This window comes from Acomys minous (genome assembly GCF_964271855.1).
Source record: "Acomys minous genome assembly, chromosome: 5".
NCBI lineage: Eukaryota > Metazoa > Chordata > Mammalia > Rodentia > Muridae > Acomys > Acomys minous.
In genome coordinates this window covers 115114367-115141198 of record NC_140494.1, presented here as the reverse complement: position 1 = coordinate 115141198, position 26832 = coordinate 115114367, and the positions used below count along the sequence as shown (strand labels likewise).

The window sequence follows — 26832 nt, the reverse complement described above, 5'->3', positions numbered from 1 at the left end:
TATCACTTGTAAATTATTGTTATTTTAAAGAATTTCAGCAAGATAGCAAATAAAGTTAAAATCTCTGTAGGCTTTGATATTTTAAAAACTTACTTTATATGGGGTTCCTTAATGTCTCTACCTCCCTTCCAACCCGCCGTCCCTAGGTAGGAGAGAAAGAAAGTTAGTGGTGACAGGGATGTAGACTTTTTTAGACTCAGTTGCTCCTTGGGGTGATTCCATTCTTCATCGTCAGGATGTCAGCAGCAAGCACAGCAACAGCGACCAACAGCAGCCTCTTTGAAGTTTCCTCTAGAGTGTTTCTTTCTAAGAAGTCTTCAAACAAAGTGAAGCAATGCAAAGCCAAGCAATGCAAGTGATGCAAAGCGACATCTCACCATTTGGGCATATATATGTGTGTATGTTTGTGTGTGTGTATATATGTGTATGTGTGTGTATATATATATATATGTATGTGTGTATATATATGTATGTATATGTGTGTATGTGTGTATGTGTGTGTGTGTGTGTATATATATATATATATATATATATATATATATATATATATCCATCCATCCATCCATCCATCCATCCATCCATCCTCTCAGAGATCTCACCAGGATGTTTTTAAACGGCAAAGACCATGTCCCCTCATGAGGTGATCCCCAGTTGACAAAGATCATGTGGCCTCTCATGAGTCTTGTTTCCAGCTGACAAGTATCACTCACCCTCACACGAGGCAGTTTCACTTCTCACACAGGATCAAAACAAAAACAACTACTACATATCTCATCTTCAGAAACAGCATCTACTATCTAGGTAGAAATAACTTTCATACATTGCTTCAGAATTAGTTTTATGCTGCATAAGTGGGCAACTTTATACAGAAGCATTACACTATACACAACACTTCTTAGTAGGAATCAGGTTTAGAAGTAGACCCTCTTTCAGAGATAGTAGGCCACTTGGAATCCACAAGGAAGTGAAAGGATATGGAGAAGAGCAGGAGAGACCAAAGCTGAAGAGCTTTGCTTTTTCTGCACTCACTCAGTGGTGAGTGGGAGTGGTGGTTTACGCTGAACCGTAAGACAACCAACCCCCTTTAAAAACCTAGAATAGATACCCAGACCAAACAGTTGTACAAATTGCCACGAAGAAACATTAGAAACATTAAAAAGCCAAGCAGCATGACTCCTCCAAAAGGTCATAACTTTCTAATTGTTGAATCAAAGATGCTGAAATAGGTGAACATTTCAAAAGCTTGTAGGTTGAAATGATCATTGACTTAAAAGAGCAAACAAACATGGAGATGAAGTTAATCCAGGATCTTGGGAAGAAAGTCAGCAACACAGGGGGAGAAAGGTAAAAAACATGGATGGAAAAATCAGCAATACACAATAAAACTTTGGAACAAAATTGAGATTTTTAAAGAAACAAAGATAGAAATGCTAGAAATGAAACTAAATGAAGTAAAAAATACAGTGGAAGACACTGCTAGTAGCCTAAAATAAAAAATTAGTAAGAGAAAATAAGCAATCCTTTCTACATTATCACTAGAAAATTTAAAGACTATAATGTCCTATTGTCTCCCAGAAGCAGAGTCACTGGCAAAGCTACCCACAGACTGAGAGTCAAAGGAGGGAAATCTATCAGCTGAAAAAAAGCTCGTGGTGTAGTTCTGCTACATGATAAATTAAACTGCCAAGTAAAATTAGAAGAGAAAGAAAGGCCACCACCACCTATTAATAAATGGAGCAACTCATCAAGAAGATGCTTCTATGGTTATATGTAATATAATAAACATTTATGTGCATATAAAATTGATGCACCTAATTTCATAAGACAAGCACTGATGAACATAAAAGGTCAAACAGGTCCTAATACAATAATGATTGGTTCTTTCAGTACCACATTCTAATCTGTTGATAAGGCATCTACCCTCAGAATTAAAAGTTCACCATAGATCAAGTGGACTGAACATCCAATATATAAAGTAGTCCATTGAACACATACTGACACATGCAATGCTTTGTAACATAGACCACATTGTTACAAGTGTTCTCTCAATCAAGTCTTCCCAAACACAAAATGATTGAAATAAAGGAATTTTAGATTATTATATAACCAAACTAGAAATCAATAGCAAAAGAAAAACAACAATAGAAAACCATTTAGGAACTATGCAGATACATGGCAACTGAACAGTACAGTCTTGATAAGTATTCACTGAGGAAATTATGAAGTTAAAGAATTTTAAATTCAATAAAAAATTAAAGCATAGTTTTCTAGAACTTTTAAGATATATCTAAGCTGGGTGGTGATGGCACATGCCTTTTAATCCAACACTCAGGAGGCAGAATCAGGTGAATCTCTGTGAGTTCAAGGCCAGCCCAGTCTACAAGGTGAATTCCAGGACCTTCAGGCTGTTGCAGTGAAACCATGTCCTGAAAAAAAAAAAAACAACAAAAGATATCTAAATCAGTTCTAAGATGTACTTATATAGCTGGGAGTGTTCACATTGACAAAAAAAAGAAAAAAAAAAAAACTCCAGCAGTTCTCGAATAATAACAATATTATAACTCGAGATCTTAAGAAAACAAGAACAGTCCAACCCCAAAAGCAGTAGGTGTCAAGAAGTTAAAAAGATCAAAGTAGAAATTAATGAAGCGGAGAGGAAGGAGTAGTACTTAGAATGAATAGTGGAGTTGGGTTTAGAGAAAACTAAACCAAACAAGCCTCTAGCAAAGCTAACCAGAAGTGAGAATAGCCAAGTTAGGAAAATGAGAGCTGAAGAGGGGAGTTTTATTTAGCCACAAAGAAAGATGAGATCATGACATTTGCAGAAAATAGATGGGACTAGAGGCTATTAAGTTAAGCAAAACAAGCCTGGCCTAGAATGTTAAAATATCATATATAGTCCTTGTTTTAAAATTCTGTGTATAGCCAGGCAGTGGTGGTGCACGCCTTTAATCCTAGCACTCGGGAGGCAGAGGCAAGTGGATCAGTGTGAGTTCGAGACCAGCCTGGTCTACAAAGCAAGTCCAGGACAGCCAAGGCTACACAGCTTATATTGTCTTATGTGGGGCATTATCTTTGCCAGTTGTCTGGTACCCTCCTTTGTCTAAACCCCTTCTTTCCACTAACATTCTTTCTTATACCCAGGGTTAAGGGGTTGGAAAGGGAAAAGAGGTAGAGGATTCAATACCCCAAATAAAGTAGAGTTTAAAAACAAGTGTCAGCAGAATGAGTGTTGTGAAAGTGGAAGGGGGATCACCTGTGTGATGGGGTAGGGGGCACAGGGAATATTTTGGGGGAGGGGACCAATTAGGACAACTTGTAATTTCATGTAAGTATGAAATTTCTATTACTCGTGCATATCATGAAATGTATTACTTTGTATGCCAGATTTAAAATTTTCACTAGAATAATATGAGCATACTTAATTATCTATACTCTGTTTTGTATTGTTACATATTTATATTAAACAAAACTTTGTAAAAATAGTGTCTAAAATAATAATTTTTTTCTGTTTAAAAATACTTTTAATGGCAACTTCCTAAATTAGTTCCTGTTAAAGCCTATGAGTTTGTCACATATATTGGGTTATTTTGAGGTAAATACTGGCAGGAAAACTTTATCAGTTATTTTTCCTTGGCCTTTATTGCTGATTTAAATATTATGTAAAATCTTAAATTTCATATTTTCATAAGAATTAAATTGAGGTGCTAGAGATGTGGCTCAGTAGTTAAGAGCTCTGGCAGAAGGCCTGACTCAGCACCCATGTCAGGTGGCTCATGGGCACCTCTAACTCCCGCTCCAGGTGCTCTGTGGGCAAGTGCAGCCATGTATGCATGTACACACACACACACACACACCACTTTTTATTTTAAGAATTGAATTCTGACTTTTTGTTTTCATTGAAGGTAAATGAGATTGCCTTTATAAATACCCTTGAAGCTCAGAATAAACGCCATGATGTTCTATCAAAATTGAAGGAATATGAGCAGAGGCTTAATGAATTGCAAGAAGAGCGTCAGAGGAGACAAGAAGAAAAGCAAGCTCGTGACGAAGCTGTGCAGGTAGGAATCTACTCCTCATTTACTGAGCACCTTTCCTATCTCAGGCTAAGTTCCAGAGAGGAGTAAAACCTAGTCTCCCTCCATCTGTCTGTCTGTCATTCTGTCTCTCTCAGAAAGAGTAAAATATGTATAGTGAAAATATATAGGGGTGTGTGTGTGTGTGTGTGTGTGTGTGTGTGTGTGTGTGTTAGAGTGGCTTACAGACTGTGCTCTAGATAGTGCAACAATGGCTGTCTCCTGACAGAAAAGTCAAGGATCTGGTGGTTGTCTTAGCAACCCCAATCTGGTGCTAGAGTCTCAGGGAGGTCCTGGAGAACTGTCTGTTTCCAGTCCATGGTGGAATCCTGAGGAAACAGGTTCTGGCACCAGTGAAAGAATGGCTCTGGAACAGGACAGATAAGCTTGCCAGTGAGAGTGAGAGCAAGCAGGCAAAAAGCAAAAGCTTCCTTCTTCCATGTTTTTTTATGTGGGTTGAACCAGAGGATGTGGCTCAGGGTTAGGGCGGGTTTTCCACCTCAGTTCAACCAAGAAAAATTCCTCATAAGTGTGCTTGGTTCCATCTTAGTTAATTTAAGATTTAGTCAGGTTGACAACCAAGATGAGCCATCACAGTATTTTAAATGGAATTTTCACATAACCATATTTTCAGATTATTCCTTATTAGTTTGTAGGAGTACAGTCGGCATAAATTTATGGATCATGAGTCTTCAGCCTTGATTAAACTTGTTTTCTAACTGTGTCATGAGGTGTGCATAAAAGTGTGTGTATGTATTTCTTAGGATTTAATACATATAAGATCATGTTATGATAAATTTGTGTAATACTGGTAAATGATATATGAAAACCACTTCCTTGCTATTTGATTTTTGTTTAAATTCTTAGAAACCATGTACCTATTAATAATCTAGGAATAAAAGCCTAGAATATATGTTTGTGTCAAAAGTAAGTCACCTTTGATCATTTTAGTTGTATATATAATTCTGATTTTTAATTTTTTTTTTAACATCAGGAACGCAAGAGAGCCTTAGAGGCAGAACGGCAGGCCCGTGTAGAGGAGTTGTTGATGAAGAGGAAAGAACAAGAAGCCCGAATTGAGCAACAGAGGCAAGAGAAGGAAAAAGCCCGTGAAGATGCAGCTCGGGAAAGAGCTAGGTACTTAATTTCCATCTTGGTTTTGGTCTTGAGGAACAGTTTGCCACTGAGCAAATACTTATATCACATCTTAACATCAGTGATGTCTTACATATATTCAGAAATACCACAGATTTAGAAATGTGCTGAATTTCCAAGATATTTGTCCTACATCAAAATGGAGACCTTTTGAAACTTTGTATTGCTTGAGAAAGTTAGTTGAAGTCTTTTTGGGGTTTCAAGAACAGGGTTTCTCTGTGTAGCCTTGGCTGTTCTGGACTTGCTTTGTAGACCAGGCTGGCCTCTATCTCCCTAGATGCTGGGATTAAAGGCATATGTCACCATTCCTAGCTTTGAAGTCTTTTTTGTGGGGGGGCTGGTTAGGGGCGGGTGTGTGCACGGGACCCAATTTGACTCTAGTTTAGCTTCAGTGAAAAGGAATTATCTTTCACGATATTTGCATAACAAAGGGTGATCAATTGAAGATCTTTCTTTTTGATTTCTAGGTTTTCTAGATCCCTCTGACTTGTAGTTATTTAGAAGTATGGATTTAGCTTTGAATATCACATTGTTTTCTGTTACTGGTTTCTAATGAAATCTTGTCATTTGAGAAATATACTTTGTATATTTTTAGCACTTTAGTATTTGTTGAGACCATGTTTATAGCCTTAGGTATGGACTGTACTACATACTGTTCTTTGTGTCCTTGGGGACGATACTAGTTAGAGTATTCTCTGCTTGTCACCTGAGTGATAGAGCCCTCTAGTCCACGTATCTGCTGGCTTTCCGTTCAGTTTGTCCAGTCTCCACGTGTAGTAGCTCGTTGGTATCTTCATGTATTTTGATCGTAAAGTGCATACATTCTGCTTTTATGTGGCTTACTGAGATACTGATTCTTTTATTGTGAAATGCTTCTTTTTGACTCTAAAATTTTTCTTCTATGGAGGCCAATTTTTTTCTGTTACAAATACAACCATAGTTACTATTTATTTAGTTTGTCTTCTGTCCTTTTACTTTCATCCTGGTTTTGTTTCTCAAACATGTGTTTTGCTTTTCTGAGATCTGCTTATTTATTTCTGCCTTCTGATTCATATGCTTATTCTATTTCACTGGATGTCATTTTTAACATGATTGAGTTTATTTGTGCCAGTTTTAGATCTCTCATCCCTGTGTCTCAAGTCTTTGGTACTTTTACTGTTTTGTTCTTTTTTAAAATAAAACTTTTTGGTAGATAATTTGTAACTCTTTTTCCAGTTGCTTCCTGTTACTATGATAAAGCAACAACCTGGGGAAGAAAGGCTTTATTTGGCTTGCAGGCTAAAATCCATCACCAGAGGAAGCCAGGGCAAGAACTGAAGCAGAGTCCACGGGGCATGCTGCTTCTGGCCTTACATTTCTAGCCATCTGTCTTAGACAGCTTGGCCTACCTGCCTAGGGTTGATGTGGGCCCTCTTCACCTCAGCCATGCAGCTCAGGCAGCTTCCAGAAAGCGTTTTCAGTCCAAATGCAGAGTTGCCCGACGTGCCCACCAGGAGCAAGTTTCAGAATGTTGAGCTTCTTGCATTAAGCAGAGTAATGCCAGGGATGCTCCCGCAGGCCTTGATGACACCATGAGCTCCATTATAGATGACGCAGGGCCCCTGCGCTGGATACATCGGTGGATTCTCATTTGCCCCTTGCCAGCTCTCATTCTCTGAGAGGCATAGAGCTTTGTCATTCCAATTTTTAAGTTTCTTAAGAAGCTGAACAGTTGCCTTGGTCTTCTTGTAACCTTCAACCTTATCTTCAGCTACCAAGGGCAGCTCAGGAACTTCCTCAATATGATGACCTTTAGACGTTACCAAAGCTGGTAAGGCTGAGGCAGCCGGAGCAGAACAGATGGCATATCAGTTTTGGATTGTTTTCACTCTGTGGTGTCAATGATGCCAGGTTTTGGTTGGTGCAAACATGCGGCCCCCATGACACATATTTCCAAAGACACCTTGGCCAGAATGGTGGGTCCCACCACCTCAAACTCTGAGAATCTGAGCCATAGCTCTGCCAGTACCCCAAGACTCAGCACTGGTCTGATGACCTGCTAGTTCACTGATGGGACAGGGCTGTCTGTTGTTCTTCTTCAAGTTGGTGTAAACAAAGTTCACGATATCCAGCCGAATGGGAGCTTTGAACACAGCTAGCAATGTGACATTCTTGCCAGATGACTCTCCTTTTTCAGAGTACACTGATACGAGGGGACGGGCACAGGGAGAGGAGAGGCCATGACAGGGAGAGAAGGCCATGCTCCTCTCAACCTGGCTGCTCCCACAGCTGCACCATTTGTTTTTATGTAGGTGTCCTGTTGATTTTAGTTGATGGCATTTCCTGTAGCATTTCTTGCAAATAATTTCATGTTCATGAGTACTCATTCATCTGGGACTATTTTAATTTCTTCCATTTTATTTATTTATTTTTAAGATGTATTTATTTATTATGTATACAATGTTTTGTCTGCAGGTTCACCTGCATGCCAGAGGAGAGCACTAGATCTTATTATTGATGGTTGTGAGGCACCATGTGGTTGCTGGGAATTGAACTCAGGACCTCTGGAAGAGCAGTCAGTGCTCTTAACCTCTGAGCCATCTCTCCAGCCCCATTTCTTTCATTTTAACTAAGTTTTTCTTTTAAAAATTTGACTTGGGGGCTGGAGAGATGGCTCAGAGGTTAAGGGTACTGACTGCTCTTCCAAAGGTCATGAGTTCAATTCCCAGCAACCGCATATTGGCTCACAACCATCTATAACGAGATCTGTATACATAATAAATAAATAAATATTTAAAAAAAAATTTGACTTGTCTTTTTCTTTTGTTTCCAATGAGAACTCTGCCTTTAGCCCTGCTGTTTTTCCCTAGTGTGGTAAATTGTTTCTTTTCTTCCTGTTCACAAAAATATTAATTCTCTTTGTCTTTTACCAGTTTTAGAATGATTTTTCTAGTGACCCTTTTGTTTCTCTTCCATACATTAATGTATTTTTAAAGTTAAATTTAGGAAGTGATTGGCCATTATTTGCCATTATCTCTTCAAATATTTGTCAGTTTTCTTTAAGTTTCTTGAGGTTCATAGGCTTTCTATGGGTTTGACTATTTCAAAGTTATAGGGAGTAATAATCAGGATTTTAAAATTACGTATTTTATGTGTATGGATCTTTGGCGTGCGTGTGTGTCTGTATGAGCCTCAGCCCACAGAGTTCAGGAGATGGCCTCAGATCCCAGGCAGCTGGAGGTAAAGACAGTAGTGAGCAGCCATGTGGGGACTGGGAATTGAACCTGGGTCCTTTGAACTCATATCCTCATGCTCGTATGGCAGGCATTTTGCCACTTACATCATTTCCCAGCCCTGATGTTGTTACTTTGATCATCTAAGGTAGTGTTTCTTCCCTACTATAATTTAAAAATCCTCTCTCTGCCCTATTTGTCAAAATCTTTTAATATCAATATGATTTAATTTATCTTGTACATTTAATGTTATAATCCGTTTTTGTTTAAGTGAGAATGGCCCCCAGAGCCTTATATATTTGAGTGCTTAGTCTCTGTTTGTAGAACTGTTTGGGAAGGATTAGGAGGTGTAGCCTCGTTGGAGGAGGTGTGCCAATGGGATGGGCTCTGAGGTTTAAAAAGTCCACACTACTCTCATTTACCTCTCTCTGTCTCCTGGTTGTTGTCTCAACATGTAAGCTGTCACCTACTGCTCTAGCACCATGCCTGTCTGCCTGCTGCCATGTTCCCCTTGACATCCTGGTTATGCGTTCTAACCCTCTAGAATCAAAACCCCCTACAATAAATGCTTTATAAGTTGCCTTTGTTGTTTTGTCATAGCAAGACAAAAGTAACTAAGACATAATTCTATATGTTTTATTTATTGTTGTTCTTTTGGCCATTGGGAGGTCTTGTTAGCTCATGTTGTCTTTGGCTTTCTTACCATTGTTTATAAAGCAATTTCTTCAGTTCTGATACTACTAGATAATTGTAGACCTGTTTTTCCTGTTCTAGTACTAGGACCAACTACTTCTTTAAAGAACTCTGATGCCTTTTATTGAAAAGTTTTCATTTTATTGTTTTTGCTCTTTTAGTTTAACTGCTTTTTATTTATTGAAATTCTGTGCTTATTAGAATAATAGTCATCAAACTTTCTTTATATTGCCAGACTTTTAAGATATATCTTTTTTGTTTTTAAAAAAATATTTTATTTTTATTTTATGTGTAATGGGGCTTTTCTAACATGTATCTCCATGTACCCTGTGCATGTAGTGGCCATGAGGGTAAAGTTGGCTTAGAACTCCAAGGTACTGGAGTTATGGATGGTTGTGAGCCATGATGTAGGTGCTGGGAATTGAACCTGAGTCCCCTGTAAGTGTAAGACATGCTCTTAGTGGTTGAGCCATCCTCTAACCTCTAAACATAATTTATATGGTTCCATGGCCTTGTAGTAGGCTTTCTATTATAAACTCAATATAGGATTTCTTTCCCAATGTTGGTTCACAACTTTTATTTTTATGAACATGGTGTGGTATTGTGAACATGGCATCTGAATGCCTTTTTTTATTGTGTATCGACGTGCATGCCTGTACATGCACATGGAGTTCAGAGGACAGCGCACAGGAGCTGACTCCCATTCTACCATGGGGTGCTTGGAGTCGAATTTAAACTGTTGGTTTGAGAGTAAACATCTTTACTCACCAACAGCCATCTCTCCCGTTACTTAAATGTAATTTTTACCAAAATAAACTTCGTATGACTTACTAAATTAAATGGTATGTTTTATAAAGAAGAATAATACTCATTTTTCACATTTCTATACTTCAATTACTATTCTAATAAGTAATTTTCACTTTGTCCTGTGTTCCAGTCACTCGATCATTTCCAACATTCAGAGAAAATTAGCGTGCTTTCGAACACATTTAGACTAATTAGTAACTCTGCTGGTTCAGTTTTATTTGGAGACAGCTTCTGTGTATGTTTGGAAGTTGTTTCTGGGATAGAGATGGGGACATGTTACCATTTATCCTCTTGCCTCTAGCTGCAGATCCTGTGCAGATCTGTGCGTGCTGCTTCAGTTTCTGAGCTCATATGTTCATCAGTCATATTGGATTTTTAAAAATTGATTGTTTTTCCACTTTCAGGTTTTGAAACTGTTTTATTCATTTCCTTCCACTGTTTATTTGTGTTCATAGATTTCCTTATAGTATTTATTACCTCTTCTTTAATGACCTCTATCATATTCTTTTTTTATTTTTTACTTTTATTTTATTAATTTATTCTTATTACATCTCAATGGTCATCCCATGCCTTGTATCCTCCCATTCCTCCCTCCCTCCTATTTTCCCCTTATTCCCCTCCCCTATGACTGTTCCTGAGGGGGACCTCCTCCCCCTGTATATGCTCATAGGGTATCAAGTCTCTTCTTGGTAGCCTGCTATCCTTCCTCTGAGTGCCACCAGGCCTCCCCATCCAGGGGACATGGTCAAATATGAGACACCAGAGTACGTGTGAAAGTCAGTCCCCACTCTCAACTCAGCTGTGGAGAATGCCCTGTCCATTGGCTAGATCTGGGTAGGGGTTTGAAGTTTACGGCCTGTATTGTCCTTGGCTGGAGCCACAGTTTGAGCAGGACCCCTGGGCCCAAATCTGCCTATCATAATGTTCTTCTTGTAGGTTTCTAGGACTCTCTGGATCCTTCTAGTTTGCTATTCTACCATGCTTCTCTCATCTAGAGTCCCTTACACTATGGAATACTACTCAGCTATTAAAAACAAGGAATTCCTAAAATTTGTGGACAGATGTATTGAACTAGAAATGATCATAATGAGTGAGTTGACCCAGAAGTAGAAAGAGTCAAATGGTATATACTCACTTATATCTGGACACTAGTCCAAGGGGCATGTCCCACAAAAGTCTTCACTTACCAGGAAACTGGGACAGAGGGGAGGACATCCTACTGGGACTCTATCATATTCTTAAAGGCTGTTTTAAATTGTCTTGTGCTTGAGCCATTTTACAGTACTCAGGGCCTCCTGTTGTAGGACTACTGGTCTCCAGTGCAGACATTTTGTCCTGGCTGCTGTTGATTTTGTTTTAAAGCTGGCATCTAGGCATTTTGGTTTGATAAGATTGTAATTCTGGGTGATGATGTCTGATCTTGTCTTGGTTGGGTAAGTATTTTGCTCCTTTGTTTCTGTTGTCCTCTCTGGTTCTTGGGAGAGTTTAGTGCTTGTCTATTGTCTGGTAGGAGATTCTTCTGGATCCTGATTATTTGGCCACTGGGGATTCCAGGTAAAATGTGTTTTCAGGTACTGGGAGCTAAAACTTAGGGGTGAGGATGGGCTAGGAGTAAAGTTGTGAAGGGTCCACAGGAGGATGAAGCAAGATGTTCCACCAGGATCCTCGTAGTCCCTTGGAGATGGGGGCAGAGAGTGAGAAGTGGCCACAGCTAGGGATGAGACTGGGGATTGGTTATGGAGGAGAACGGGGAGAGTGAAAATCTGAAGCTTATGTGCCTGCTTTAAAGGCCTGCTGCAGTGCTTTCAACCTTCCCAGTGCTGCAGCCTTTAAGAAAGTTTCTCATGTTGTGATCCCCAACCATACATAATTTGTTGTTATGTCAGAATTATAATTTTGCTACTGTTATGAATTGTAATGTAATATCTGGTGTGCAGGAGATCTGATACATGACCCATATGAACTGGTTTTTTGACACCCTACCAAAGGGGTCATGGCCCACAGGTCGAGAACCACTGGGCAGTTTGTTTTCTGTCAAGTTTGGCTGGCAGCATGCATGGGGAGGAGCTGCTACAGTTGGATTTGGAGGGAGAGGTGAAAATCTGCAGTTAGCCTGTCTGCTCCCTGGCTAGAGTGGCCTGCGGCTTCCCCGGGAGTCTCTAAAACTTATTCCTAAGGTGGGAAGCAACAGAGAAAGACCTCTGGCCGCCATAGGCATGTGGCACACAACACAACCACAGAATTGTTGACTATCTTCACTTTATTCTCTTCATTTTCCTATCCCTTCACTATTTTCAGCTTTTGTGAATTTTCATTCTAATTTTAACAGAATTCTCAGATTTTTTTTTCAGACTTGCTTTTTTGTTAAAATTTTTTCTGAGCTTTTATGGAATACTTCTGATGAAAATACATTCCTTGCTAATTCCTCCCTGAAAGGTCAGATAACAGTAGTCTCCATCTGGCTTTTCAGTTTGAAATACCGACGTCCATAGTGCGTCATGGTCTCCTCCCCTACTCTTCTTTGCTCATCAGTGTAGATCTTCCTTGTGATATTATAAGATTTCACAAGACGATAAATAGAAATTATGTTTACAACATTTTGTATCTAATGATAGTTCCAGACCATTTTTGGTCCAAAAACTTATTTTCATACCTAATCAGCTATGTTGCTTCACCACCAAAAACAAAACTAGATGAAATAAACCTTTATTGCTTCTTAAGTATTTATAAGACGATATGCCTGAGATGTAGTACACAAGCAGAATGTTTTACAGTAACAGCGTATTAGAATATATAAACCTTGCGTCCAATCGTATTTTTGGTTTCATGAGACTGAAGCCATCATGCCTGAGATGTTACTCCAAGCAGTTGAACCTACAGATGTGCCTGTGTTCTTACAGGGACAGGGAAGAACGGTTGGCGGCCCTCACAGCAGCTCAGCAAGAAGCTATGGAAGAGCTGCAGAAAAAAATTCAGCTCAAGGTCAGGAGAGCATGTTATTTTAACTTGAAATTTAGAGTATACAGTGTAGCACATTATAAAATTTTGTGGAATAAAAATGGAATTAATTTGTATCTATAATCTTTATACAACAAGTCTTTAATGGTTGAGTTATGACTGACTTAAACTCAGTTGTTTGAAAACAAAATTAAATTTGATGTAAAATTATTTTGATATTGTAGAATCACTATGGAACAACAACAACAAAAACTAATATTTCTTCTTACTAATAAATAACTTGAAGGTATTACTGCTAATATTTCATTATTTTAATTAGTGAGGTTATTGTTATTATATTACTAATATTGTTATTTTGATTAGCTAGTCTAATTATTCATTTGACTTCAATGCTTTTGAATTGTATAGTTCTAACTTGGAAAATTATGAAAAACTTTCTAGAAAAAATTTCAATATTATAACATGTAGGTGGTCTCTGCTATCTGAGTGCTTTATACTTATCACCATGATTTGCATGTTGGCTCCTTGTACAGGTAGCAACTTTTTAATGTGAAAGACCATATTTTTCCATTTTTATCATTTTTCTGTATTTATCATTCATTTAAATTTAGTCCAGTAAATATTTATGAATAAGATAGAATTTCCATTTTTCAGGAAGTGCCTAATCTAGTGTGAGATTCCCGTGTTGAGTGAGTAACTTCTGTTGTGTAGAATGTTACAGTAGTATAGAGGAAGACACTTGTTTATTTGCATGTCAAAGATCAATAGGAACTCAGCTTCATCTTGAAAAGATAAGTTGAATGTACAAAATAGCTGATTAAGATGTGTTCTGGCGAGCTGGGCATGGTGGCTCACACCTTTAATCCCAGCACTAGGGAGGCAGAGGCAGGTGGATCGCTGTGAGTTCAAGGCTAGCCTGGTCTACAAAAGTGAGTCTAGGACAGCCAAGGCTACACAGAGAAACCCTATCTTGACCCCACCCCCAAAAAAAGATGTGTTCTGGCTCTACGAAATAGTAGGAACACAAAAACAATTTTCCTGAGATAGCAACTTGAGGTGAGAAAGGAATAATAGGGCTGGGGTTGGTATACGTCTCTGCCACTTTTCTGATATGTGTCCAAGCATGAGTGTTTCTGTGAGTAAGCACTTCTCATAGTGTTTGACAGGTAACCAGATGAGTAGTGGGTAAAAGCTTATCAAATTCTACCCCCAAGTAACCAGTGGTGTTGAGTCACTGAACAGTGACACACTAGAATATGTATGAAGGTCTATGTTAAAAATCTCTTCATCTTTAACTTAGTTTTCCAAAGTTGACTATGAAACTATTCCCACAAAACATATACTAACATCCTCTAGGGCATACTTTACGAAGCAATATTGTGCAGGTGTGATATGTTAAAACACCTAGTGTGAAAGTTGCTACCAAAGCAAGGTACTTTGGGATTGTTTTAGAAGTTTTAATGGAAAGTCTTTGTCCAAGTTCTCAGGATAATCTAAATACGTTTTAAGTTTCTTACACTTTGACCTTGCCTACAGCATGATGAAAGCATTCGAAGGCACATGGAACAGATTGAGCAAAGGAAAGAAAAAGCTGCTGAGTTAAGCAGTGGGCGGCATGCAAATACTGATTATGCCCCTAAACTGACCCCTTATGAGAGGAAGAAGCAGTGTTCTCTCTGCAATGTCCTGGTAGGTAGTGGTCATCACCAATAGTCTGCTGGTAGAGTTTATTGCTAATGTTTATTAAAAGGCCTCCAGCCATTTAAATCTTGTGCTAAGGCATCAACTAAGTGCTGTTGACTTCTTTTAGGATTTTAAATGAAAAGTACTAAAATAATAGCATTTAGGAATGGCAGTGCAATGTGCCAATTGTAGTTGATACTAAAGTGCTTGTTTACCGACTTAATGGTAGACTAAGTCAGTATTTTAATGAATTGGGGCCAAAACCCAAAACCCAGATTTTCAATGCTGAGACTCGAATCTTTAGACTTAGTCTCAGAATTCCATTCTAAGGAAAACATATATATATATATATATATGTATATATATATATATATATATATATATATATATATATATACACACACACACACACACACACACACACACACATATATGTATGAATTATTGATATAATATGTATTAGAATGATCTGAACTTGTATATAGTGTACTGGATTGATTGCTTTTTCTTAATATAGGAGGAAATGATATGTTGATTGATACAGCTTTGATTTTGTGCTTTTAGATTGCTTCTGAAGTTTATCTCTTTAGCCATATTAAAGGGAAAAAACATCAACAAGCTGTGAGAGAGAATAGCAGTATCCAGGGGCGTGAACTTTCAGATGAAGAAGTGGTAAGCTTTACTTTTGTCCTTTTACCATTATTAGTTGATTACTCAGGGCATCCTCTTTTATTATATGCTTCTTATTTATATATATTGGCATAACTAATAGAGTAGGCATGTATTATTTTAGCATATATATATTAATAATTATACAAACAAGATTTTTACATTACATAATTTTTGTACAAGAGAAACTTACAGTACGTTGTGCTGGTGAGCTTGCCAGCTCAGCGGATAAAGGCACACTCAACCAACCCTGTGAACCTCAGTTTGATCCCTGAGACTCAGCTCAGATTGTCCTCTCTCCCACCCACATGTCATTGCATGCACACAACTTGAGAGCACACACACACACACCATTGATGAATAAAACATATTTTAAAAGACTTTAAAGATGTTATAATCAAGTGCTCCAGAGGTGGCTCTGCAGGCAAGAGCACTAGAGTTTGTAGAGAACCAGAGTTCGTTTTTAAACACTGACCTTGGGTGGTTCTCAACTGCGTGTAGCTGCAGCTCTAGGAGATCTGATGCCCTCATCTGGCCTCGGTAGGCACCTACATGTGCATGGTGCAGGTAGACTTACACAGGCAGACACACACATATGTATAAAAATAAATAGATCTTGAAAAAAGAGAAGTTAGGTTGGACATGGTGGCACAGACCTTTAACCTCAGCACTCAGCGGGACATAGGCAGGTGGATCTCTGTGAGTTTGAGGCCAGCCTGGTCTACAAAACGAGTCCAAGATAGTCATGGCTATTACACAGAGAAACCCTGTCTCAAAAAATCAAGAGAGAGGGAGGGATTATATAGTTTTCTTTTTTGGGTTTTTAGTTTTGTTGAGACAGGGTTTCTCTGTATCCTAGGCTTGCTTTGTAGACCAGGCTGGCCTCGAACTCACAGAGATCCACCTGTTTCTGCCTTTTCGAGTGCTGGGATTATAGGCGTGAGCCACTGCGTCCAGGCTATGGAGTTATAATATTTTGTTATTAATTTGAGACAAGAATTCATCAGTGACTTATCAACTATTTTAAAAAACAGATCAATGTCTATTTCAGTATACTCAGATTAGTAAGCCATTTACAAAGTTTTAGGATTGTGTTATTTACTTACCTGTAATCATTGTGATTTGAAAATTTAAAGTTTCATAAGTATGTTTATAATTTTGTATTCAACTGTTCTTGAATTAGGATGGCATCTCTGAATTTGTTCTATTTATTATACAAAATGTCTAAAACTACTAAAGTATGTGAACTTTATGCATATTAAGATTCCCAGGAACGATTATTGTGGTTTCTTTGAGAGCAGTACCTGTTTGTAGATGTTAGTGCATGTTAAACTTATATTTAACATTTTAAAAAAATTAATTATCTTGTGAATGTTGTGGGGTGGATATCAGGAGACAATTTTGGTAGGATTGGCGCTTTTCTTCCACCTTGTTTCTGAGGCAGCTTCTCTAGTTATGTTTGCCCTGGCCTGCAGCCTCCAGCTTCTGTGGATTCTCTCCCTTCTATTTTGCTGCGACAGTAGCTCACTGACAGCAAACTCTTATCTCACTTGAGGTCTGGGGATTGAATTTAGGTTTTCATCAGGGTTGCATAGCAATCATTTTTACTCATGGAGCCATCTTACTGGCCATGTGCGTGTGTGTATACATTTCTTGTGCTTTTTATTAAAATTTTTTTGGCATATCTGAAAGTCAGAAAGTGATTATGTATAGAATTCTAAACACTTCCTAAAATGGTTTTACCATTGGCCAGTCACCATCTTTATTTTGAAAGTCTTAATTGTTAAATATGCTTAAAGTACATTTTTTTATTTAATCAATTGCAGCATTTTTTTTTTGTTTTGTTTAAGAAACCCTAGGAAATATTTAGAACAGTCAATAGTTTGAATGGTCAAAAAAATTCAATGTGCTCTAGATACATTCTTCTGCAAGACGACCCCGACACTGCTTCTGGCACTGCTTTGGAGAAATCATGAACAAAAACATTCTGATACCTGGCCTGTCAGTTTAAGGCCTGTTCCACTTGGGGTGTGCATGATGCTGATATTGGGGTACCAGCTGAGGTCCTGCCTTATCTTCATAGCCAGGAAGCACCTTGTTTCTACATTGGTCCTTTCAGACTCTGAACCCTCTGCTTGGGTAGGTGCCACTGTGGATGTTCTTTGTTTTTGACTACTAGTTGATATTTCTTGTTTTGAAGTCTCAACATCAGTAAACTGAGCATAATGCCCACTACCTCGTTAATATCACTCTTAATGACTTTAGTCAGAATCTCTCCATCGGAGACAACTTCCTGGTGGGTCAGCATTTACTTCTCAACTTAGCCAGAGCCTTTTCATTTGCAGCAGACACTATGGTGGCATGAGGGACATGTGGCTGCATGACTGTCTCAGTTTGCACATTAGAGGCAGGCTTATGATCTCCCCATCTGCTCCCTGCAGAGCCGGACCTTCTGTGTCGCACAGGAATTGGTGTGTTAGGCATGAGTGATGAAGATACAGATCTCGGAGGAGGAGGAAGAGGAGTTGTTGTTGTTGTTGTTGTTGTTGTTACTACTACTACTACTACTACTACTACTACTACTACTACTACTACTACTACTACTACTACTTTGGCTGCACTCTCGGAAGAGTCTCTCTGACTTCTCAGGTTCAGTTGCAATGGCCTTCAACTGCTTGAATTTTTCATTTTTGATGCGAGTTTATTCTTCAGCTGGGAGGCTACTACCTGATGCTCATGTTGTTCTTTCTGTCACTTCATCTGTCACCATGCCCTGCCACCTGGCCCTCATCTCTGCTTGTCAGAAAGCTTCCACTGACGCTTCTGACTCTGGTTTTCTAGATCCTGCTGCAGGTCATGTTTATCATCTTCATACGTCATAGCTGTTTTCTCCAAAATATCAGTCTTGTACTTCAAAGTTTTGTTTTTTATTCTCACTCATTCTATTTATGCTGAGATCATAAATAGATCTGAGATCAACTTTTATTTTTCATTAGTTTTCTTTCAGTGTAGTTTTCTTTATTTGAAACATCCTTGTCAAATTCTTTTAATAAAGCCTTGAAAGTAATACATTGGTTGCTAAGCTCCTCAGTTTCAGTTTTCATAGATGATGTCATTTCTCCAAAAGTTTGATCACCTTTGGAAGGGCCTGTCATTGATACCCAAAAGTTTGCACTGGGGCAGTTGTGAGCAGCTCTGTAAAATTATTTTAGTCACCAATGGTTCATCTCCAACCACCCTCCCTAACAAGGTTTGTGCTTTGCCTCCTGGTGTCAGGCTACACACCATCCTGTCTATTGATCTCACTACATCACCTCTTGGGTTACTTGAGCAAATCTTGTGATTTGGAAGTTTCTTCATAGTCTTCAGCCTTTGTAACCACACACAACCTGAACCTCCCCTTCCCACTGCAGTAGTTCTTGAACAGCTGGGCGGCGTTGAATGTTGATGTGGGACAATCTTGTTAGTCCTATACAGGTGGTTCTCTCTCAGGACTTCACATCACCACTGGCTTATTAATGTCACCAGCTTCATGTAATCTCTTCCCTTCTGCTTTGGTCTGTTAGTTCTTTCACATCCAGAAAGATCTACCAGAGGCAACTGGCTCATAGTAGTTTGTTCTTTTTGCTGTCACTTGTCTCTCTTGATATCCAGGGGATTTGGGGCTAGTTTAATGCTGAACTACATGGGAAAGAGTGGACCCTATTGGAGTGGGTTAGCCACATGTCTTTTTCTGACTCCTCAGGAAGCCTTCAGATGCCGCCTTGTACTTCTGTACACCCTGAAACACACATAGTGTGGTTCTTTTGGAGCATTTCAGATTGTGTGAGTACAGACTGTGTTCTTACAGTTGTACAGCAGCCATTGCACTTGGTTTTTATGGAATCAAGCCTCTCCTCTTCCATAGGTCATATGTGTAATTCTCGTAGGTTTCAGTGTAAGAGGCATTATGCTGTAGACAGTGTCTTTGTTAACTTCTGCTGTGTATAATTCTGGTATAGTTACCATAGTCTGCAGACTCTGGAGTCTTTGCAATGGGTGTGGCTCTGTTTTGTTCCAAAGGCATCAATTTCATACTGGATATCCATGCTATTCCTATAATTAGATTTTAAAATGTAACATTTTGCTTGAAATGACCTTGTCCAAACAGCGAGGAAGCAGTCCTTTATCCCCTGGAGACTCAGTCATTGTGTGAGCTTTCCCACTTCCAGCCACACCATATAGAAACAAAAGACCATTGGGTTTTTTTTTTAAGATTTATTTATTTATTATGTATACAGTGCTCTGCCTGCATGTCCACCTGCAGGCCAGAAGAGGGCATCAGATCACATTATAGATGGATGGGAGCCACCATGTGGTTGCTGGGAATTGAACTCAGGACCTCTGGAAGAGCAGTCAGTGCTCTTAACCTCTGAGCCATCTCTCCAGCCCCCAAGACCATTCTTGACATGAATGAGGCCAATCTTCCAAGAGATTATCAACAGCATCAAAAAGTGCCTTCTGGATGGTGTAAGTTGCCTAAATGAATGCCAAGCCTGCTAAGTCTCCATTTCTGTTGAGTCTGTAACACTCAGCAGTATGGAGCTGCACAGCTGTATTATTCACCATATATAAGAAGCATTCTTGATTAGGAAAGCTTAGTGGGAGCACCTTACAGTACATTCCAATTGAGCTTTTTGGGTTTTGTCTAAGGTTCTTTTTCTTTTTTTCTTCTTTTATTAAAATAAAAATTATTTACTATGTATACAGTATTCTTGCTGCGTGTATACCTGCAGGCCAGAAGAGGGCACCAAATCTCATTATAGATGGTTGTGAGCCACTGTGTAGTTTCTGGGAATTGAACTCAGGACCTTTGGAAGAACAGCCAATGCTCTTAATCTCTGAGCCATCTCTCCAGCCCTTTTTTCAAAAAAATTTTTTTTAATTGAGGGTTCTCTAGCCATCTTAGTTTTTTCTGGCTTCATGACCACAAGCTCCATGGTGTCCAGACTCCTGGGCTCCGATCCAAGCAGGGCTGGTGCATACTGAATGACTCAGGGAGCAGTCACAGTCACAGGGACCCAGACTCCTGCTGAGGAGAGGTGGATGCTGATGTTGCCTACAGTTTTAAACTGTATGTCATGCATACAGTTTATGCTCATTCACAGAAATGTTCTAAACTGTGACTAGTATATGGATACCATTAATTAGTCCTGCCTGTTGTGGAGCTTCATATAGTTGCTGCTACGTGGCATGTACATTGCTGTATCTTCCTTCTCGTTCTTAGCTAGTGAGACCGGCCTTTATTCTTTCTGTGAAACTGCAGCAACTGTTGTATTAGATTTTATTAATACCCCATAGACAAGGACCATCAGTAACACACTGGAGTTTAAGAAAACATTATTTATTGAGTCATCACAAGAAAGGAAAACACACCATGGGGAGTTGCATTGCTTCTCAGGAGGAGGTATCAGAAAGGCCCTGTATAGACTTTGACTACTCTAGATGATGGAGTTAGGGATTCAAGCAGATACGGCATTGCTCTGGATTGAAGACGTTCTTGTAGGCTGAACACTCAGAGAAAGTAAATAATCTTGTGGCTGGTTTCCTAATAAATTTTTATATAAGTAATTGGAGGGAATAGGTTGGCTGTTTTCTCATGATTTTCTGGATATAATAGATTGGGCTCTGTGATTTCTTCTTTTTGACAGCTCTAAACTCTGGGTTGTGTCTGCTTGGCTCACTAAGTCTTACCTGTAGCTTGTGCCATTCTCTCGTGCCAACAATGACATAAGCCCTTAAGGAAGAAGAATCAGAGAGGGTGAAAGTGCGCTTCCTGGGCTGCTTGTCCCGTGAGAGCTTGGTCACAGGTGCTGGCGGAGTGGCTGCTTATCTTTACTCTGCCTGCTTTGTGTATTTGTGTGGCTTTTGGAATTGGAAGATGGACCTAGTCCTGCCCAGTTCATTGTGGCTGGAAGTAAATCTCCATAGTTGAACCCTGTGGGCTTACATTTGACACTAAGATCCTAACAGACATGTTCTCAGTTGAATTGAGTGAAAATTTATACATAGCTTTAAAGGTATTATTTGAATGTGCTTCTAAATTTCTTCTTTGTAAATTCTAAATAATTTTAATATGGGTGAAGTGGAACATGGAACTGGGTATCTATTTAATTTGCCTTAATATGTGCTTTTTACTAAGATTGTGTGAGTACTTTAGAGAGGGTGCTGTGGGTTTACTAAGATTGTATGAGTACTTTAGAGAGGGTGCTGTGATTTTTTTTTTTTTGTAGTATGGTTTTTGTTTTTACTTAAATCTCTTACAAATATTCCTGCTTTCTGTTTGAATTTGCTTTTAGAATTGTAGTCATCCATGGGTTGTGGTGACACATTCCTGCATCCCAGCATTTGGAAGGGAGAGGCAGGAGGATCTAGAATGCTGGGCCAGCTGAGAATGAGACTCTGTGCCAGATAACAAACAAACAAACAAACAGATAAACCAAATAAACTAGTGACCTGTATGCTTCTTCATAGATAGAACTTCTTTTAAGTGAGGATTGCTGCTCTAAATTATGGGGATATTACTTCCCAGTACAAAAAAAATACATTCAGTTGTTTAAAAAATTGTTGGTAGATTTCTTTTATAAAGCTAAATATTTATTTTGAAGCAAATTAAAATTAAAAGTTAAAAAGTTTTCTGGGGGTTGTGAGTCAGTCAGCTTGGTAAAAGAACACTTGCTGGCATCCACTGCTCCTCAGTTTTATCCCTAGAGTGGAAAAATACTCTGCAGTATGCTATTGTATGAACTCAGATACAAATTTTGCATCTTTATATTAATGAGAGGAGATGAAAAGTAAAGGATAACAGACTCGTAGAATGATGTGGAGTGATGTGTAAACTTGTAGTTATTGTAATGATCTCTTATTTAGTCATGTGGATTGATACTTGACTGGTGTGCTCATTTTGTGTATGTTATCAGCTGCAAATAATAAAAAAATTTCAACTTCTTACTCAATGCACATTAACTCTTCTTAGTGAAAACTCGTTCCTCCTTAAAAAAAAAAGTTGGCAATCTAGCATATGAGCTATATTATAGAGAAAGGCTATTTTATGTTACTCACATGGAAGTTTTGTTTTTAATCAGTGAAGGTATCTATAATAAACACACTTGTTCTACTTAAACTTATTACTTGTCACCTGTGATGTCTTTACATTACATACACTGTGTCTATTACCCTTCTTCTTTGGCATATAAGATTTTATTTATATCACTTCTGACCTAATAAAATTGTACCTTTGACCCAGTACACTTGACATCTCAGATAACTTACTCTTGATCTTTGACACATTTTATTTTAAGCCTGTTACACATAATAGGTAGCTGCTCAGTAAGAAAGCCTTATTGTTTTGTATTTTTATCTAATTTAACTGGAGAAATATTCATGCATTTCAGAAGACTTCTTACAAAAGAACTGATGTGTATTTGATATTTTAGTGAATTTGTAATTCAGTTATGTTTATAAATATAAAAATAGTTCTAATTATGAATATTCTAACATAAACTTTTTACATGCATTGCTAGAGAAGCAACATTAGCTTTGATGCTTGATTTCTTCACCATCTTGTCTCACACCATCTAATAATGCACATAGTATTTTTGGTATAAGATGCATTTTATTTATTTATTTATTTGCAAGGAAAATGAAGTTTAAAAGTTATGGGTGGTTGTCTTTCTCTGTTGTGAATCTGTGATCTGTTTGTTTTTGTATTCCAAACATGTGAGTAGGACAAGTTCTGTTTTACCGTTTTTATTCTACATTCTCAAATATGAAGCAAAATAACAGTTAATTTCATTCATTTCCTGAAAACTATAAGCAAGATCTTCATGAAGGATCTTAAATTTACCAATGTTCATTGGATATTTGCAATCAAAGATGATTTTTAAATGCTCAATTCTTATTTTATTGCTGGAAATTATACTAATTAAGTTGTGGCTGGAAATTTCAAATTTCATATAAGCAAAAGCATAAAAAATGTCACTGCATCGGATGAAATACAAGCTGAGCTTGTTGATGAGATTGTGTCTGGTATCCATGGTTATGGAAGAAGTGTAACATCTTGATCCATCTGAGAAACAGAAAACTCCACTAAGACTCACTCATTTCCTTACTTTTCCTTTGTAGGAGCAGACACCTTTACTCTCTTGTTAAGAAGAGCACTGTGTAACTGTCAACAGAAAAGCAAAGCAAATGAACAAACTCTAAATCAGTTTTTCTTAAACTTCTTAATGCTGCGACCCCTTGTCCTTTTAAATGTTGACTCCCAGACATAAAATCATTTTTGATGTTACTTCATAATGATACTTTCACTGCTGTTATGAATTGTAATGTAAATATCTGATAGGCGAGATGTGTAAAGGTCATTTTATTCCTCAAAGGGGTCGTGACCCACAGGTTGAGAACTACTGCTCTAAATCATTCACTTCTTCCAATTTCCCCCCATTTTGTTTTTGAATAGGGATAGTGAGTTTAAGTCAAATTGAGAAATTATTTTAATTAATTTGTGTGTGTGTGTGTGTGTGTGTGTGTGTGTGTGTGTGTGTGTGTGTGTGTGTAGATCAGCCCGTAGGAGTCAGTTCTTCGCTTTCAGCACATGGGTTCTGGGATTGTGCTCAGGTTTTAGGCTTAGTGGCCAAGCACCTCTACATGCTGAGCCGCCTCTCTAGCCTCCACTTTTATTATTAATACTAAAAATTAGAGTCACATTAGGTGCTATTCTTATCTTCTATTAAAACTTTAGTTTTGGAGGCTGGAGATATGGACCAGCTGTTAAGAGCACTTGTTGTTCTTGAAAAGAGCCTGGGTTTGATTCCCAGCGCCCACATGGTGGCTCACAGCCACTTGTACCTCCAGGGTAGGAATCTACTGCCATCTTCTGACCTCTGTAGGCATCAGGCACACGTGTGCTGTACATACATGCAAGCAAAACAGTTATTCTCACAAAATTAAATATATCTAAATTTTTAAAACAATTTTTGGAATTTGGAAATTTGGAAAAAATAAGTTTTGGAAATATTACTAAATATTTAGGTTTGGAAATCCAAAGAGCCTTAAGCTTACAGAGACTTTTCTTTTAAACAGTTAGTTTACTTCAAAGTCAGATGTGTGTGCAGCTCATTCATGTGTTTGTAGGTGAGCATCCTCAGGTCGGGATCAGCCCACCTGATCCCTCTTCAGCACAGCTGACTCCATTGCACCTGGCTGTTTATGTGTGTTAGAGGGACAAACCCTAGGTCCTTGTACTTGTAGTAAGCACGTTACCAACAGAAATATCTTCCCCAGATCCATAAAGTAAAATTTTAAGTAGATTAAAAAAATGCAGTTGAGAAATTAAGCCGTTCTTTAGTAAAACTCGTCTTTTGTGACTCCTAGACACATCTTACAATGCAGTTAAGCTAATTCCCATATGGAAAGCTACTTCTGCAATACTTCTACATAGGTCATCAGTCAGTCAATTTTAGTTGTGTTCAGCAGAGAAAGGCATGTCTGCTGTGTCAGAAAATCAAATGCTGTGAGCATGGTTTTCACCATACCACAGTTTAGTTTCTAAAGTTCCTGCTTCAGATTGTTGTTATATTTTCCCCAAGTGAATCTTTGATCAAAGTATCTTTCTTATCTCTCTATATCTCTGTCTGTCTGTCTGTCTGTCTATCCATCCATCCATCCATCCATCCATCCATCCATCCATCCTTAAAAGTCAGATCTTCCTTCTCAGGCTTCTGAATGATATATCAGTATGTAACACATTTGGCTCCTACTTTTAGTTTTAAAAAATTAAAGATATATTTTATGTGTTGAATATTTTGCCGACATATATGTGTACACAGCACATGCGTGCATCACATGTCCTCGTGGTGGCCATAGAGATCAGAAGGCAGGTCTGACTCCCTAGAACTAGAAAGATGGATGGTTGTTAGCAATGCTGTGTGTGCTGAGAGTGAAACCCAGGTCCTCCAGGAGAGCAGCGAGTGCTCCTGACCACTGAGTTATTCCTCCAGGGCCTGTTTTTAATAACGTCAGTTCATGGTTTTACTATTTCCCTTTTACTCCTTTCTTGGACTTTATTTTTATTTCTATTTTATTTTTGGTTGTGATGAATATACTTAATTTTTTCACATTGGTTCATCTTTATAGTACTAGTGTTTCATATATATAGTATTTATGAATTCAAGGTTCTGATTCTAATCTTCCATATTTAAGTGTTTTCTCTAGATGTTTACTGCTGTTTTGGTGTGAGAATTTACTATTTCTAATTAATTAGCTATCTTATTTGTATAATTTTAATCTTTCAATGTGATGATTACATTTGTTTATTTTTTTAAATTATTTTTGTCCTACTGGTAGAATAAGTTAATGGCATGTTATTTTTTTAAGACCTGTGTCTTAATTCCTGTGTCTAAATTTGTGGCTGATGTAGCTATATAATTCATTTCATCTTCATTTCGTAGTTCTGTTATCAGGATTATATACACAGAGTAAGGTAGGAACTATTTTTTTCGCATTCAGAAGATGTATACAATATAAGGAAAAAGATTTGGGAGACAGTCTGTTCACTACACCTAGGAACTGGATGTGGCCTCTTCCTTTGAGCTGCAGTCCCAGGCCCGTTGCTTCTTATGGGAAGATTTATTTTTAAACATGCTTAATGAACAAAACTATAAAAACTTTTTTTCCTTGATTTTCTTGTGCTAGTTCCAAGAAATTATATTTTACCTTTAAAAGTATATTTATAGCTACTGAGTATTTGTGTATTGTTTAGTTCCCTATTTAATATGTAGATGTAACCCACCTTTAGTCCTAATATTTTTTATTTTTGTTGTTTGATTTTAGAATAATCTCTCAAATAGCTTCCTTCCATGTTTTGTTCTTGTATTCAGTATTTTATAGTATTGTAGTTTATTCTATAATGCCTTGTTTCATTACAATTTGTAGCTTATTGTGCAAAATTGATAGGTAACTTTTTCAGTTAAAGAAATAAAACCATGTTTTTGGATTTTTTTAAAGAGCTGGTTGTGTGACTGTCATGTTTTACGTTGCTTTCCGCTATGTAATTTGATAACTTGGCACATGCACACACTCTTGAGCACCTCATCATGACCAAGACAGTGAGCACGCCATCATCTCAGCTGGCCCTCATCTGTGCGTCTGCTGCTTCTCAGATGTTTGTTTTCCCAGTTTTTTTTTTTGAGAGAGATTTTGAGGTTTCTGGTTTTAACGATGGGTTTGTCAGTTCCTTTGCAGTTTAATCACGTCTGTTTCATGTAGTATACTTCGTGTGCTTAGGTGTTTGTGTGCGTGCTGAGACTGTCATGTCTTCTTGTTGACTCCTTTATTGGCGAAACATTAGCCCTCTACCCCCGGTCATATTTTCTTGCTGTGAAAAAATCTCACTTGCCTCCTATTGATATAGCCATTTTCTAATTTTCTGTTTGCCGTTGTATCCTATTTTTGCATCCACCTTATTTAAAGAGAGTATTAGTTTGATTTCTGCTGCTGGTGTGACGCTTCGGGTTCCGGCACAGCCTTGTCATCATGACTGG

At 38.1% G+C, this 26832-nt stretch overlaps 1 protein-coding gene and 1 pseudogene across 4 annotated transcripts in view; one reads left to right on the top strand and one right to left on the bottom strand.

Moving 5' to 3' along the window:
- Positions 1-26832, top strand: part of SCAPER (S-phase cyclin A associated protein in the ER) — a 324408-nt gene that overhangs the window by 88817 nt on the left and 208759 nt on the right. For all 3 annotated transcript variants that reach the window (XM_084782519.1, XM_084782517.1, XM_084782518.1), the window contains exons 16-20: positions 3906-4061; positions 5071-5213; positions 12844-12925; positions 14438-14590; positions 15149-15256. In XM_084782519.1, coding sequence (XP_084638645.1) covers positions 3906-4061; positions 5071-5213; positions 12844-12925; positions 14438-14590; positions 15149-15256 — 642 coding nt within the window. The remainder of the gene's footprint in view (positions 1-3905; positions 4062-5070; positions 5214-12843; positions 12926-14437; positions 14591-15148; positions 15257-26832) is intronic.
- Positions 6651-7613, bottom strand: LOC311597520 (large ribosomal subunit protein uL4-like; annotated as a pseudogene). The gene has a single exon. The product of its transcript is annotated as a large ribosomal subunit protein uL4-like (transcript).